The sequence below is a fragment of the Ovis aries genome, chromosome 1, assembly GCF_016772045.2.
Source record: "Ovis aries strain OAR_USU_Benz2616 breed Rambouillet chromosome 1, ARS-UI_Ramb_v3.0, whole genome shotgun sequence".
NCBI lineage: Eukaryota > Metazoa > Chordata > Mammalia > Artiodactyla > Bovidae > Ovis > Ovis aries.
In genome coordinates this window covers 120320291-120337312 of record NC_056054.1, presented here as the reverse complement: position 1 = coordinate 120337312, position 17022 = coordinate 120320291, and the positions used below count along the sequence as shown (strand labels likewise).

The window sequence follows — 17022 nt, the reverse complement described above, 5'->3', positions numbered from 1 at the left end:
GGTATCAAACCTGGGTCTCCTGCACTGCACGTGGATCCTTTACCATTGAGCCATCAGGAAAGCCCAGGGGCAGGTAGGGTGGTCCATCTCTTTAAGAATTTTCCACTACTTGTTGTGATTCATAACAACCTACAGTTTAGCATAGTTAAAGAAGCAGAAGTAAATGTTTTCCTGGAATTCTCTTGATTTCTCTGTGATTCAACAAGTGTTGGCAATTTGATCTCTAATTTCTCTCTGCCTTTTCTAAATCTAGCTTGTACATCTGGAAGTTCTTGGTTCACATACTGCTGAACCCTAGCTAGAAGGATTTTGAGCATAACCTTACTAGCATGTGCAATGAGTGCAACTGTGAGGTAGTTTGAACATTTTTTCACATTGCCTTTCTTTGAGATTAGAATGAACATTGATCTTTTCCAGTCTTGTAGCCACTGCTAAATTTTCCAAATTTGCTTACATAGTGAGTGCAGCACTTTAACAGAATTATCCTATTTTAGGATTTTAAATAGCTGAGTTGGAATTCCATCACCTCCACTAGCTTTGTTTGTAGTGATGCTTCCTAAGGCCCACTTGACTTCACACTCCAGGATGTCTGGGGCTCTAGTAGGTGAGTGACCACATCATTGTTGTTATCTGGGTTATTAAGACCTTTTTGTATAGTTCTTCTGTGTATTCTTGCCACCTCTTCTTAATATCTTCTGCTTCTCTTAGGTCCTTACCATTTCTGTTCTTTATTGTGCCCATCCTTATATGAAATGTTCCCATGTTATCTCCAATTTTCTTGAAAAGTTCTCTAGTCTGTCCCATTCTACTGTTTTCCTCTATATCTTTGCATTGTTCATTTAAGAAGGCCTTCTTATCCCTCCTTGCTATTCTCTAGAACTCTGCATTCAGTTGGGTATATCTTTCCCTTTCTCCCTTGCCCTTCACTTCTATTTTCTCAGCTATTTGTAAAGCCTCCTCAGGCAACCACTTTGCCTTCCTGCATTTCTTTTTTCTTGGGGATGGTTTTGGTCACTGCTTCTCGTATGTTACAAACCTCTGTCCATAGTTCTTCAGGCACATGCTACCAGATCTAATCTCTTGAATCTATTCATCACCTCCACTGTATAATAATAAGGGATTTGATTAAGGTCACACCTGAAAAGCTTAGTGATTTTCCCTACTTTCTTCAACTTAAGCCTGAATTTTGCAATAAGGAGCTCATGATCTGAGCCACAGTCAGCGCCAGGTCTTATTTTTGCTGACTGTCAAGAGCTTCTCCATTTTCAGCTGCAAAAAGTATCAATCTGATTTTACTATAGACCACCTGGTGATGTTCACGTGTAGAGTCTTCTATGGTGTTGTTGGAAAAAGGTGTCTTTGTGACCAGCGTGTTCTCTTGACGAAACTCTGTTAGCCTTTGCCCTGTTTCATTTTGTATTCCAAGGCAAAACTTGCATGTTACTCCAGGTAGCTCCTGACTTCCTACTTTTGCAATCCAATCCCCTATGATGAAAAGGACATCTTTTTTTGGTGTTAGTTCTAGAAGGTCTTGTAGGTCTTCACAGAACCATTCAACTTCAGCTTCTTTGGCATTAATGGTTAGGGTATAGGCTTGGATTACTGTGATATTGAATGGTTTGCCTTGGGGACAAACCAAGATCATTTTGTAGTTTTTGAGGTTGTACCCAAGTACAGCATGTCAGACTCTTGTTGACTATGATGGCTACTCCATTTCTTATAAGGGATTCTTGCCCACAGTAGTAGATACAAAAGTCATCTGAATTAAATTCGCCCATTCCTGTTCATCTTAATTTACTGATTCCTAAGATGTTGATGTTTATTCTTGTCTCTCCTGCTTGACCAAGTCCAATTTACCTTGATTCATGAACCTAACATTCCTATGCAATATTGTTCTTTACAACACTGGACTTTATTTTCACCACCAGACACATCCACAACTGAGTGACATTTCTGCTTTGGCTCAGCCACTTCATTCTTTCTGGAGCTATTAGTAATTGCCCTCTGCTCTTCCCCTGTAGCGCCTTATGACATGGGGGCTCATCTTCCTGTGTCATATCCTTTGCCTTTTCATACTGTTCATAAGATTCCTGCAGCAAGGATAGTGGAGTGCTTTGCCATCTCCTCCTCCAGTGGACCACGTTTTGTCAGAATTCTTTTTCTCTCTCAGGTGGCTGTCACAGCATGGCTCATAGCTTTACGGAGTTATGGAAGCCCCTTTGCCATGACAAGGCTGAGGTCCATGAAGGGCTAAGAGGTAGCAGTATCAACCTTAGCTGCACTTACCTCCTCACAGAAGCTCAGTAATTCCTTAGTAGCTGATTAATGCAATGGATCTTTATTTTCCTTGTAAGAAATACTTGTATGAAATCTTAAACGAAACCCATAAATGGAAACTCTGTTTGGAGTTGAGGAAATACCCAGAGTTTAGCTTTCATATCATACATCTTCCTGCTTCCAATCCTGCAAAAAACCTACAGCTTCTGATGTAGGTTTCAAAACTACTGATGTAACAGCAGCTTCAGAAGCTGAGGAAACCTTAAAATAAAATCATAAAGTAAAAGATTCTCTGATCATTTGTTCTGCTACCCATTTGGCTATGATTATGGAGAAAAATTATAGTAAAACTACTTTCTTAAAAGGGCACAGGTTTTTTCTTTTTAAAAAATTATTCTTCATTGCATCAAACCAAAATAGTCAATCTAGTCTACTATAATAAACTTTATCTGTTACTGTCGATAATCAACATTCTAATTATCAAAATAGTATTTCAGTTTTTATCTCTCTAGTATTGTGGGTATGTTTCATTCTTTTCTTTTTCTTAAAATTTGACCTCATTAAGTGAATTAACTTGCTTTGGTTCTTCTTAAAACAGCATTTCAGGGGCCTCCCTGATGGCTCAATGATAAACAATCTGCCTGCCAATGAAGGAGACATGGGTTTGATCTCTGACCTGGGAAGATCCCACATGCTGTGGAGCCACCAACCGTTTGTGCCACAACTATTGAGCCTGTGCTCAAGAGCCCAGGAGCTGCAACTACTAAGCCCTCATGCCACAGCCTCTGAAGCCCAGGTGCCTAGAGCTCAAGCTCTGCAATGAGAAGCCCACACCGCAACTACAGAGTAATTCCCATTTGCTGCAGCTAGAGAAAGCCCACACAGCAACGAAGGCACAGCACAACCAAGAAATATACACATACATAAATAAAATTATTACGCATTTCAGGAACAAGGTGAAATATGTTCTATAATAAATATGACAAAAATCTTACTTCATCAGCAAGTTTTCGGTTAAAAATCCTTGATTCCTCTAGTGGTGACCAGATTTTTATGTCATAATCTATGCCAGATGAGGCGAGAACTAGAAAAAATTGTTCACATTAATATAAAGCTTAGAAACAGCATTAATTCACATAAATGTATAATGTATATATGCATGGATGTATATGTTCAGCAAAATTGAGTTAGAATGGACATTGTACTGATACATTTAACTGTTAACTGAAAATACTGTTTTGAAGATTTCATAAATACAATATAATACAATTTTAAGGCCATCTTGAAATCACTCAAATTTTTTTCCTATTTACTGTTCTTTTATGAGAAACATGGGAATTTCAAATGGAAGGCAAGAACAAGTCATTGCTCTTTTGTTCTGGTAAATTAATTCTGATATGTAAAGACTAACAGGCATGGAAGTTCAATTTGGTTAAGCAGGGAAAAGTCCAATCAACTGAAGCTCTTATAGCTGATAAAACTTAGAAGAACTATTAGGAGAATAAACTTTTTAATCTATTTCCCTCTATTTTCAGTCAAAAGCAGGTTGTAAACATTTTTTGTTTTAAACCCAAGAAGAGCAATACTTGACCCTAGTAGCTGCCTACTAGGATAATTTGGATTATTCTTATGTATTTAATCTTACAACTAGAAAAAAGTTGAAGCTGATTAATCATACTAATGATTTTGAACCCTTGCCTTATAAAAGGTCATCTTACTTGGGTCAAATGGGTGTGGCTGCAGGCAGTTTACCACATGATTATCAGCCTCCAGAAGCATTAAATGCTCAGCAGTGTGACGATCCCAGATGAAGATATGGCCACAGTCAGAACCACTCATTACAAAGTTTGCACCCCAGAAATTGGCTTCTTTTATCTAAGGGTTAAGAAAAACAGAAAATTATAAGAGATTTCAAATCAAAGTTATTAAAACAGATTTTTCTATTCTCAAATTTAAAAAATTAATTGGCTTAGAAAATAAAACATTGAAGAGAGTCTTTGTCTTCTAGTATATTGACCATGACAGAGATTTATTAGTAGGGATAAAATGGAAGAAAATAAAGTCCCCCATGATGAAAGGTATTTTATTTTGTTCAATATTATATTTATAGTGTTTGAAGCGTACCTGGGCACACAGTAGATGCTGAGTTAATAACTGCTAAATGAGTGAATGAGATTTCTGGGTTATGGACAATATAATGAAAATTTATATATAGATGACACTGAACTTTCCAAAACTGGTTCCATTTTAGCTTTAAAAGATAATAAAAACAATTCATAGAAAAAAATGAATTTTCCCCCCTGGTATTTTGCTTTATGCCAAAAGAACAAAATTACCAGCCTTTTTATTAGCTATCAGAACTTCTCACAATCAAGAAGGAAAGATATAAACACATATTTACTTTCATGAAGCAATGAAACAAAGGAAATGTTAAGATGATTATGATGGAGTTTTTCAGCAGATGCACAAAATGAACCATCAAAAATCTGTGTATTTCAGATCAGAATTTTTGAAATCATATTATGTGCAGCTGTGATTTGATTATTTTGACAAAGCAAAGGAGGGGAGCCAATTTTCTTGTTACCTGGAACTACTATTATATTTATTTGTCTTCTATTTTTTTCCATTCCTATCCCTAGTTATCCCCATCCAAAATTTTAACCATAAAAACACAAGAAATATAAATTGATTGCTTCTATTAATAATGAGTGAAAGTGAAAGTGAAGTCGCTCAGTTGTGCCCGACTCTTTGCGACCCCATGGACTGTAGCCTACCAGGCTCCCCTGTCCATGGGATTTTCCAGGCAATAGTACTGGAGTGGATTGCCATTTCCTTCTCCAGGGGATCTTCCTGACCCAGGGATCGAACCCGGGTCTCCCTCATTGTAGACAGACGCTTAACCGTCTGAGCCACCACGGAAGTCCTCTTTATTTATAATAATGAGCAGTCCTTGTAAAATGAGTAAATTGCTACTACATGATATCTATAAAAAGAGCTAATTTTCTCCTCATCCCAAAGTTACTTTTTCCCTCTACCCTAAAGAAAGTAGATTGAAATTGATTCTGTACATACTTTTTGAAAACTCAATGAATATATGAGAACACTTTCAGATATGAATGGTTCAGAGTGACAGTTGTTAATCATCTCACAAGCTTTTCTCAATAAATAATTAAAATTGCATTAGTTAGACAGACTTCTGGGTTATAAACTCTTGAAGAGATCTCAGATATCATCTGGTCTGTTTTTACTTCATAGATGAGGAAATTAAAGTTTAGAAAGACAAGGTGACTAAAACAAATCTTTGTCAATCTTTTAAAAAGTTATAATTAATCTGACTATATTTGGTAATGAACCTGGATTTCATATATCCAAATTTTTCTCTTTACAACCAACAAAAGAAACTAATATAAACTAAAAAAAAAAATCTACTAGGAAAGTAGATAGCAAGTGTGAGAGAGCGAAAAAGAAGCAATGGTTACCTATACAAGCTAACATTTTTAAAGTTCTGTAATAGTTCCTCAGTATGGTAGAGTTTTCTTATAAAAAATAATGCTCTTTCACAACATATTATAGGACAAAAAGAACTATGTTTGAGGTAAAGAGATAACTGGGAAGGTACAATAAATGTTATGTACAGAGATAATTATATAGAATATAGTAGAATCACACTGGCATATATAAAAACAAGCATTATGGAAAAAAATTCATATTATGAAACTGCAGTTCTTCCAAACAATGTCATGAGTATATGGTACCATTGTCCTTGAGTTGCGATGGCCCTTATAAACCATCTTTACTAGTGGCCTTCTAATGTTCAAAGTATCCAATTCCTCCATTTCTTTCCTTTCTTTTCTCCGCCTGAAGAACTCCTGAATGCGGGCAACAGCAGAGCGTCTATGAATTACATATTAAAAGAAAAATACAGAAATAAGTATAAAACATTCACAGGTCACTACAGAATGAAAGTGAGCAACATTAAAATCAAGTGAAATCTAGAAATTATTTAAACTCAACATTATTTCAATAAGGCATCCCCAATCAAAAGCATAAAAAGGCAGACAAAACAGTAAGACTACGTCAAACTAGCTGAGTTACTAAAACAAAATGTTTTAGTTAAGAGATCATTTAGAAATTTGGTACTGGTTGAGAGTAAAGGAAATAGCATGCGGCACACTGTTTAAACAGCTATTTTATAAAAATATAATACAGACAAAATTAATATACAATTTACTATAAATAAAACAAAACCTATTCAATACTATTTGTCTTCTCCATATTAGGTAATAAAAGGCATAAAGAGAAACCAAAAAGAGAACTAAAGGTAACATATAATTGCAGTGGATGTTTTGAGATTTTCTTTAAAGGTGTTTGTTCTCAGCAAAGAACAAACTAGTCAAGGAAAGAATATTGATAACTATGAATAAAACAAGGATCTTCTAATAGAATCTATTCTACATGAACTTCATATTAGAATACAGAATGGAGCTAATGAGGCTGATTTTTACTCTTCTAAGAACCCAGTTGGGTCACAGAGCTAGACAGTGAAGAACAATGGACCCTCTTTAAGATTGATTTCATTACTAGAAGAAACTTTCCCCTAAATAACTGTTAGTTTGAACTTGTTATTTAAAACATTATATTCTGCAATATAATAGACAAAAATCCAAAATATATCAAGTGTCTACAAATCAGTATGAAAAATAAGTACTATACTAGAAAAATAATGACATGAACAAGGAAATTACAGAAGAGACTGTTAATAAATATATAAAAAGATGCTTAACCTCATTAATAATAAAACAAATTCATCTTTTTGTATTGTCTATCATATTAAAAAATTTTTTACATCTATCAGAGTGCTAAGAGCACAGGAAAACCTGCACTACTGGTAGGAGTTTGAAGGTTTTATATATTTTTAAAAAAGCACTCTTTGGCTATAAATTTTCACTTTAAGTAGAAACATATACAGGAAGGTATAAGTTAAAAAGGTGTAGCTCACTGCATGTAAAATAGGCCCACGTAACCAGCACAAGTCCTGAGAAACAGAGAATAAACAGAATTCAGAAGTCTCCTCATTCTCCATTTCTACTATTATGCTCCACTATTCTGACTTCTAACATGATGGGTTAATTTTTGCCTGTTTCATTAATTAAACAAAATCATATGATGTATTTTGTGTCTAGCTTCTTTAACTCAACATTATACTTGTAAGATTCATCCATGTTGCTGTATTTAGCTGTAGTTCATTCATTCTCTTTGCTGTACAATACTACTTTACATAAATATATTATAATTTATGTGTCCATACAACTGTTGGTAGACACTGAGTTGTTTACAGGATTTGTTGACAAAAATAGTGCTCTGATGAACATATGTATGTATTTATCTTGAGCATATATTCAGAAGTAGATATGCTGGACCACAGTATATGCATATGATTATCCTTAATAGATACTCTCAAACAACTTTCCAAAGTGGTTACAGCAGTTTATAATCCTACTGGCAGTATATTACTGTTCCAGTACAATATATCTTTGAGGAGAAATTAAATAATATCCATTAAAACCTAAAATATATATTTGTTTTGATGTAGTGATCTTATCTTTTAATAAATGCATGCTATAAAAATATATGCAAATGTCACAATATATATTTTCACAATATATATATACACGTACACACATATATTCACTGCAGCAGTTTGAGAAACACTGGAAAAATCTAAGTGTTTTATACACAGAAAGGATAGGTTAAATAAATTATGGCACAATGTCATTAAAAATGATAAGACCCATAAGCAAGAATATGGAAAATATCACCATTACCTTAAAGAATCTATTAGGTTAAAAAATAATTCATAGAGGAAAAATGTATATATACATAGAAAGAATCCAGAAAAACAGACACTAAACTGTTAATAATACTTTCTAAAACAATTCTATAACAATTATGTAGTCTGATAACATAAAGTTTTCTTTTTCATAAAATGGTATATTATAAAACTCTATAGGCTATTTAGAAAGTGTTTAAAAAATTTTATCCTATGTTACACATATTAAAAAAAGGGGGGGGGGGGAATCCAAAAATTTAAGCTAGACATAATTAGAAACTTCCACAGAGAAAGCTGCATGGTCAGTTATCTCTCTGATTGGGAAGTGATAAATGGGAAGGGTTGAGAGTTCAAATGCTCTCAAATGAAACAATGAATATGACTGAAATTCTCTTTTTTCTAAAGTAGACAAAAAAAGGACTCTCAATCAGTTAAAAATATGTGAACAGCAAGAAACCGAAAAGAAAAATCTCTTGCTAAGAAAGTAGAGTATCTAGAGACTAACGCAATATTGTAAATCAACTATACTTCAATAAAATAAACTAAAAAAAAAAAAAGAATAAGTAGAGTATCAGGTAGCAGAAGAAACAGAAATAACCTTGCTGATAAAGCAGAGGCCTTAGGAGCTATAAACGGAAAAAGATACAACATAGCAAGAATCAGAAACTCAAATCATTTTTAAAAAGCAGTAAGGCCAAAATTAAAGCTGAATGAGTAACAGGATGATGATAATTAAGACTTAGTGAAGATGATACCAAATCATAAGTGTTCATTTCACTTAAAAGTTTGCTCTAGGGACTTCCCTGGTAGCGCAGTGGATAGGAATTAGCCTGCCAATGCAGGGAACATGGGTACAATTCCCAGTCTGGAAGGATTCCACATGCCAGCCGAGCAATTAAGCCCCTACGCCACAACTTCTGATCTGGAACTCCAGAGCGTGCAAGCCACGACTATTGAGCCTGCGTGCTGCAACCACTAAAGCCCACTTGCCCTAGAGCCACACACCATACACCTTCGAGTTGCAACTACCGAAGCCTGTGCATCTAGACCCTGTGCTCCATAACAGGAGAAGTCACCATAATGAAGAAGCCTGCACACTCGAACAAAGGGCAGCCCCTGCCTGCAGCAAAGAAAGAAAGTCCTTACACAGCAACGAAGACTGAGTGCAACCAAAAGTGACTAAAGTGAATTTTAAAAAAGTTTGCTCTACAATATGGTCTAATTTCCTGCTTAATGTTTGCTTGACTTAGCCATCCTGATAAAGAATAATTGTGAAATCTAGATCTCAAGCAATGTAGCTTGTACTGTTACAATTTAGGTCAAAGATTAGGGTACCTACCACTGTACGAAATGATCTAAAACAGAAAAAAAGCTTAAAGTGCACAAATATCAAGTTAGAAGATAAAAAGTGACAGTAAATGCTACACTTGTATACACAGCAAACAGTTCTAAAGAAATGAATAAACTTAGAATGAAAACATTGAAGGGAATTCCCTGGCAGTCTAGTGGTTAGGACTCTGCATTTTCACTGTCAAGAGCCTGGGTTCAGTCCCTGGTCACGGAGCTAATATCCCCACATGCTGTGTGGCATACATATATACACCCATCACATATACATCACACACATCACACATAACACATGTGTGTACCACATATAAAACACATGCATGTATCATACAGATGTGCTACATATCTTCCAACCAAGTGAACCAGAAAAATGAAAAAAAAAAAAAAAAAAAGATAAAAATCTTAATCCTAAAAATGACAGGAAAGTTTAAAAAAAAATGGTGTAACAGGAAAATTATTAGTAAAAAGTTGGAAAGTGAGAAGTGAAAAGTGAAAGGTTCTCAGTCATGTCTGATTGTTTGCAACCCCATGGACTATATAGTCCATGGAATTCTCCAGGCCAGAATACTGGAGTGGGTAACCTATTCCTTCTCCAAGGGGATCTTCCCAAACCAGGAATCAAACCAGGGTCTCCCGGATTGCAGGCAGATTCTTTACCAACTGAGCTATCAGGGAAGCCTCACTCTGCTCCCCAAAAAAGCTGGAAAACAAGTCCAAAAATAGCCATAATAATAAACTTAAAGAGACTAAATTGACCGACAGAGCGAAAAAGAAACTGTTTCAGACATACCTAAAGTATGAGAACAAGGAAAGGGTTTCAGGCAAAAGGATATCGTGCAAATAGTAATCAAATGAAAAAAGGCATAGCTATATTAATATCAGATAAAATAGACTAATATAAAAAGTAATGTCAGGGTAGAAAGGATTACTACATATATAAGTTCAGTTTACCAGGAAGAAATAACAACTTAATATATATACACCCAATAAAATGCCTCAAACCTTGTTGAAAAAGAAAATGATAGAACTATAAGGACATAATGACTTCAATACATCTCTCACACTATTTTATAAGTCAAGCACCAAACAATAGAGATAATTAGAACAGCACAACTAACAGTCTTAATCTAATGGTGAGCCTTAAGTCAGAAGTGGCCGCAGGTCTGGAAAAAGTGTTTTCATTTCAGTCCCAGAGAAACGCAATGGCAAACAATGTTCAAATAACCATACAATTTCACTCATAAAATTATGATCAAAATCCTTCAGGCTAGGCTTCAGCAGTACATGAACCAAAAACTTGCAGATATACAAACTGGATTTAGAAATGGCAGAGGAACCAGAGACCAAATTGCCAACATCCGCTGGATCATAGTAAAGTGAAAGCGAAGTCACTCCGTGGTGTTCAACTCTTTGCGACCCCATGGACCGTAGCCTACCAGGCTCCTCTGTCCATGGGATTTTCCAGGCAATAGTACTGGAGTGGATTGCCATTTCCTTCTCCAGGGGATCTTCCTAACCCAGGGATCGAACCCGGGTCTCCCTCATTGTAGACAGACGCTTAACCGTCTGAGCCACCACGGAAGTCCTCTTTATTTATAATAATGAGCAGTCCTTGTAAAATGAGTAAATTGCTACTACATGATATCTATAAAAAGAGCTAATTTTCTCCTCATCCCAAAGTTAACTTTTTCCCTCTACCCTAAAGAAAGTAGATTGAAATTGATTCTGTACATACTTTTTGAAAACTCAATGAATATATGAGAACACTTTCAGATATGAATGGTTCAGAGTGACAGTTGTTAATCATCTCACAAGCTTTTCTCAGTAAATAATTAAAATTGCATTAGCTAGGTAGACTTCTGCGTTATAAACACTTGAAGAGACCTTAGATATCATCTGGTCTGTTTTTACTTCATAGATGAGGAAATTAAAGTTTAGAAAGACAAGGTGACTAAAACAAATCTTTGTCAATCTTTTAAAAAGTTATAATTAATCTGACTATATTTGGTAATGAACCTGGATTTCATATATCCAAATCTTTCTCTTTACAACCAACAAAAGAAACTAATATAGTAAAAGCAAGGGAATTCCAAAACACAATCTATTTCATTGACTATGCTAAAGCCCTTCACTGTGTGGATCAAAACAAACTGTGGAAAATTCTGAAGGAGATGGGAATACCAGATCACCTTTACCTGTCTCCTGAGAAACCTGTATGCAGAACAAGAAACAACAGTTAGTACTGGACATGCAACTGGTTCAAAACTGGGAAAGGAGTATGCCAACACTGCATACAGTCACCCTGCTTATCTAAATTACGTGCGGAGTATATCATGCAAAATGCTGCGCTGGATAACTCAAAGCTACAATCAAGATTACTGGGAGAAATATGAACAACCTCAGATAATGCAGATGATAACACTTTAAGCAGAAAGTGAAGAGGAACTAAAGAACCTCTTGATGAAGGTAAAAGAGGAAAGTGAAAAAAGCTGGCTTAAAACTCAACATTCAAAATACGAAGTTCATGGCATTCAGTCCCATGACTTCATGGCGAACAGACGGGGGGAATGTGGAAACAGTGACAAGATTTCATTTTCTTGGGCTCCAAAATCATTGTGGATGGTGACTGCAGCCATGAAATTAAAAGACACGTGCTCCTTGGAAGAAAAGATATGATGAACTTAGACAGCATATTAAAAAGCAGAGACATCACTTGCCGACAAAGATCCATATAGTCAATGACATGGTTTTTCCAACCGTCATGTACAGACATGAGAGTTGGACTATAAAGAAAGCTGAGTGCCGAAGAAGACGATTGAAGCTCCTAGGACAGCAAAGAGATCCAACCAATCAACCCTGAATATTCACTGGAAGGACTGATGTTGAAGCTGAAGCTCCAATACTTTGACCACCTGATGCGAAGAGTTGACTCATTTGAAAGACCTTGATGCTGGGAAAGATAGAAGGCAGAAGAAGGGGGCAACAGAGGATGAGATGGTTGGATTCAATGAACACAGTATCGAGTAAACTCCAGGAGACAGTGGACACGGAAGCCTAGCGTGCTGCAGTACATGGGCTGCAAAGAGCTGGACACAGCATAGCAGAGCAACTGAACAACATAATATCATGGTCACATATAAAATACTACATTAAAAATTAAAGTCATATGCTTTTCAATCACACATGAAACATTTACAAATTTATCACATAATAGGCCACAAGGCCAGTTTCTATGAATTTCAAAATATAGGTCTAAATCAACCATGTTCTCTGACTGTAAATTAAACGTTAATGAAAAAAAAGGCTGAATGCTAAATGTATACAAACAACAAAGTTAAAATGCAAAAAAGCAAAATGGCTGTCTGAGGTGGCCTTACAAATACCTGTGAAGAGAAGAGAAGCAAAAAGCAAAGGAGAAAAGGAAAGATATAAGCATCTGAATGCAGAGTTCCAAAGAACAGCAAGGAGAGATAAGAAAGCCTTCCTCGGTGATCAATGCAAAGAAATAGAGGAAAACAACAAAATGGGAAAGACTAGAGATCTCTTTAAGAAAATCAGAGATACCAAGGGAACATTTCATGCAAAGATGGGCTCTATAAAGGACAGAAATGGTATGGACCTAACAGAAGCAGAAGATATTAAGAAGAGGTGGCAAAATTACATAGAAGAACTGTACAAAAAAGATCTTCATGACCCAGATAATCACAATGGTGTGATCACTCTTCTACAGCCAGACATCCTGGAATGTGAAGTCAAGTAGGCCTTAGAAAGCATCACTATGAACAAAGCTAGTGGAGGTAATGGAATTCCAGTTGATTCAAATCCTGGAAGATGATGCTGTGAAAGTGTTGCACTGATATGCCAGCAAATTTGGAAAACTCAGCAGTGGCCACAGAACTGGAAAAGGTCAGTTTTCGTTCCAATCCCAAAGAATGCTCAAACTACCACACAATTGCACTCATCTCACACGCTAGTAAAGTAATGCTCAAAATTCTCCAAGCCAGGCTTCAGCAATACGTGAACTGTGAACTTCCAGATGTTCAAGCTGGTTTCAGAAAAGGCAGAGGAACCAGAGATTGAATTGCCAACATCCACTGGATCATGGAAAAAGCAAGAGAGTTCCAGAGAAACATCTATTTCTGCTTTATTGACTATGTCAAAGCCTTTGACTGTGTGGATCACAATAAACTGGGGAAAATTCTGAAAGGTGGGAATACCAGAGCACCTGACTTGCCTCTTGAGAAACCTGTATGCAGGTCAGGAAGCAACAGTTAGAACTGGACATGGAACAACAGATTGGTTCCAAATAGGGAAAGGAGTACATCAAGGCTGCATATTGTCACCCCGCTTATTTAACTTATATGCAGAGTACATCATGAGAAACTCTGGGCTGGAAGAAGCACAAGCTGGAATCAAGATTGCCAGGAGAAATATCAATAATCTCAGATATGCAGATGACACCACCTTTATGGCAGAAAGTGAAGAGGAACTCAAAAGCCTCTTGATGAAAGTGAAAGTGGAGAGTAAAAAAGTTGACTTAAAGCTCAACATTCAGAAAACGAAGATCATGGCATCTGGTCCCATCACTCCATGGGAAATAGATGGGGAAACAGTGGAAACAGTGTCAGACTTTATTTTTTTTGGCTCCCAAATCACTGCAGATGGTGACTGCAGCCAGGAAATTAAAAGACGCTTACTCCTTGGAAGAAAAGTTATGACCAACCTAGATAGCATATTCAAAAGCAGAGACATTACTTTGCCGACTACGGTCCATCTAGTCAAGGCTATGGTTTTTCCAGTGGTCATGTATGGATGTGAGAGTTGGACTGTGAAGAAGGCTGAGCGCCAAAGAATTGATGCTTTTCAACTGTGGTGTTGGAGAAGACTCTTGAGAGTCCCTTGGACTGCAAGGAGATCCAACCAGTCCATTCTGAAGGAGATCGGCCCTGGGATTCCTTTGGAAGGAATGATGCTAAAGCTGAAACTCCAGTACTTTGGCCACCTCATGCGAAGAGTTGACTCATTGGAAAAGACTCTGATGCTGGGAGGGATTGGGGGCAGGAGGAGAAGGGGACGACCGAGGATGAGATGGCTGGATGGCATCACGGACTTGATGGACGTAAGTCTGAGTGAACTCCAGGAGATGGTGATGGACAGGGAGGCCTGGCGTACTGCGATTCATGGGGTCGCAAAGAGTCGGACACGACTGAGCGACGGAACTGAACTGAACTGAAAATCATTGCAGATGGTGACTGCAGCCATGAAATTAAGATGCTTCCTCCTTGGAAGGAAAGTTATGACCAACCTAGACAGCATATTAAAAAGCAGAGACGTTACTTTGTCAACAAAGGTCCACCTAGTGAAGGCTATGGTTTTTCCAGTGGTCATGTGTGGATGTGAGAGTTGGACTATAAAGAAAGCAGAGTGCCAAAGAATTGATGCTTTTGAACTAAGGTGTTTCAGAAGACTCTTGAGACTCCCTTGGACTGCCAGGAGTTCCAACTAGTCCATCCTAAAGGAAATCAATCCTGAATATTCATTGGAAGGCCTGATGTTAAAGCTGAAACTCCAACACTTTTGCCACCTGAAGCGAGAACTGACTCATTGGAAAAGACCCTGATGCTGGGCAAGATTGAAGGCAGAAGGAGAAGGGGACAACAGAGGATGAGATGGTTGGATGGCGTCACCGACTGGATGGACATGAGTTTGAGTAAGCTCCAGGAGTTGGTAATGGACAGTTGCTGCAGTCCATGGGGTTGGCAAAGAGTCGGACACAACTGAGCAACTGAACTGTAGACTGCAGACTGTAAATTGGAATGATCTGAAAAGCATTTTCCAAGTTGTGGGATTTTGGGAGGCTTTTCACATAACAGGTTTGTGTTCAAATAAATATATAAAAAATGAATTAAGAACAGCTAAAATGGTTTCCTTTTTGCAGGTTTTCTTACAGGCTTTATTGTACTAATGTGGTTTATAAGTTTCAGAGAGAGGTACAGACAATGTAGGATTTTCCAAACTTTGTGATGTCACTGTAGGGTATCGGAATGCTTAAGGCAACAGTAACCTCCATCTTCCTAATTTATAACTAAATTCTTCCATTTTAAAATAAACTGAGTATGCATTTACTTACAAAACTTGAGACTGAGTTTCCCATTCAAAGATCAAAATATTAGGTTTTTATAAACACACAGATACTATTCTCAGTCCCTATCTCCTATGCTGTCCTCTGCAACAGGAGAGTTTATGTAACAAACACTACATTTCTATGTCTCTATTTTCAGAGCAGCGATAAAACGTTGGCATGAGATCCAAAGTTGCTATGGTATATGCCAAGGAAACATTCCTAGGCAAATGATATTATAACAAAAAAATAAGTTAAATTTCACTTATTTATGCCTCACTTAATAGTCACTCTAATTACCAGTATATGAAGTCTACTATATACACACTTTTCTCATATTTACTTAGTGGTTTTTAGAGAGAAAACCTCACTGGCTTGAACCTCCAAATTTAGAGTCTTGGATTTTTCAGAGTTAAGCTAAAATTTACCTTTAAATTATCAACTAAAAAAAAAGTTTGATGGCCATATGAATCTATGAATAAAAACTTAGAAAAGATGCTACTTGTGTTTTTTAAAAATTTTAAGTGTTTTAGAGCCCTTATTTATAGGTTGTCTACAGTTACCAATAAGAAAGGTCTCTGGATTGGAATCTCAGTCACTATCTTTTACAGATATCAGATATAAGAGACATGGATGAGCTACTGGAGAGCACCTTGCTGTTTCTACTCCTCTTGTGTCTGTGGTATGTGTTTGGAGGTGGGTTGGTGGGGGAGACTTTCAATTCTTTGCCTCAAAGTGCATCAGCAAATAAAAGTAAAGGATAGCAGGCCCAATGCTGCTATCTTTAGAGAGTCTGTTTCCAAGGCTGGCCCTTGGCTGGTGCCTGGAAACTTGACTTCATAACGTTTCTTCCATTGTTCTGCCTGCCTGGGACGATGAACCCTGACGTACCTGGTTGCCAAGATGGTCTGTACAAATAATGTGATTTATGGTGAACATCTACTTTCCTTCAGGGTCTGGAAGTCAGGTGGTTTTGGTTTGATGCAGAGGGTGCCTATATGACTTGCCTCCAATAAAACTGGTGGATTTTGAGTCTTAAGCAGGCTTCTTTGGGCAGAAACACTACACTAGTGTCAAATGCCTTTTACTGCTGGAAAAAGGAGCACGTTGTATGGACCATCCTGGGTGGGAGAGCATTGGAAGCTTGTGCCTGGATACTTCTAGATTCTCTCTGATGTGTTTTTCCCTCTTCATAATAAACTGTAGCCATGATTAAAAGTGACACTCAGTTCTTTCTAGCAAGTAATCAAATGTGTGCAAACGCTGTCAGATCCCTAAAAAAGTAATTTATAGATTTTCATTTATTTCACATTTTAGGAAGCAGAGGAAGAAAATAAGCCAGATCATCTAAGGAAATATGAATAAAAATTCGGTAGCTAGAATTTTAGATAAAAAGATAATCTTCTTAGCCAACTTTCATTTATGTATGCATTTATGTAGTATGCTG

General features: G+C 36.9%; 2 protein-coding genes across 31 annotated transcripts in view; one reads left to right on the top strand and one right to left on the bottom strand.

Moving 5' to 3' along the window:
* Positions 1-3557, top strand: part of GPR161 (G protein-coupled receptor 161) — an 85241-nt gene extending 81684 nt beyond the window's left edge. For both annotated transcript variants that reach the window (XM_060415896.1, XM_060415892.1), the window contains one exon: positions 2876-3557. In XM_060415896.1, coding sequence (XP_060271879.1) covers positions 2876-2895 — 20 coding nt within the window. In that variant the 3' untranslated portion in view covers positions 2896-3557. The remainder of the gene's footprint in view (positions 1-2875) is intronic.
* DCAF6 (DDB1 and CUL4 associated factor 6) overlaps positions 1-17022 on the bottom strand; it is a 184839-nt gene that overhangs the window by 14126 nt on the left and 153691 nt on the right. For all 29 annotated transcript variants that reach the window (XM_060415869.1, XM_004002739.6, XM_027977886.3 and 26 more), the window contains 3 exons: positions 6033-6171; positions 3996-4152; positions 3273-3361 (listed from right to left, as the gene is read on the bottom strand). In XM_060415869.1, the coding sequence (XP_060271852.1) occupies positions 3273-3361; positions 3996-4152; positions 6033-6171 (385 nt within the window). The remainder of the gene's footprint in view (positions 1-3272; positions 3362-3995; positions 4153-6032; positions 6172-17022) is intronic.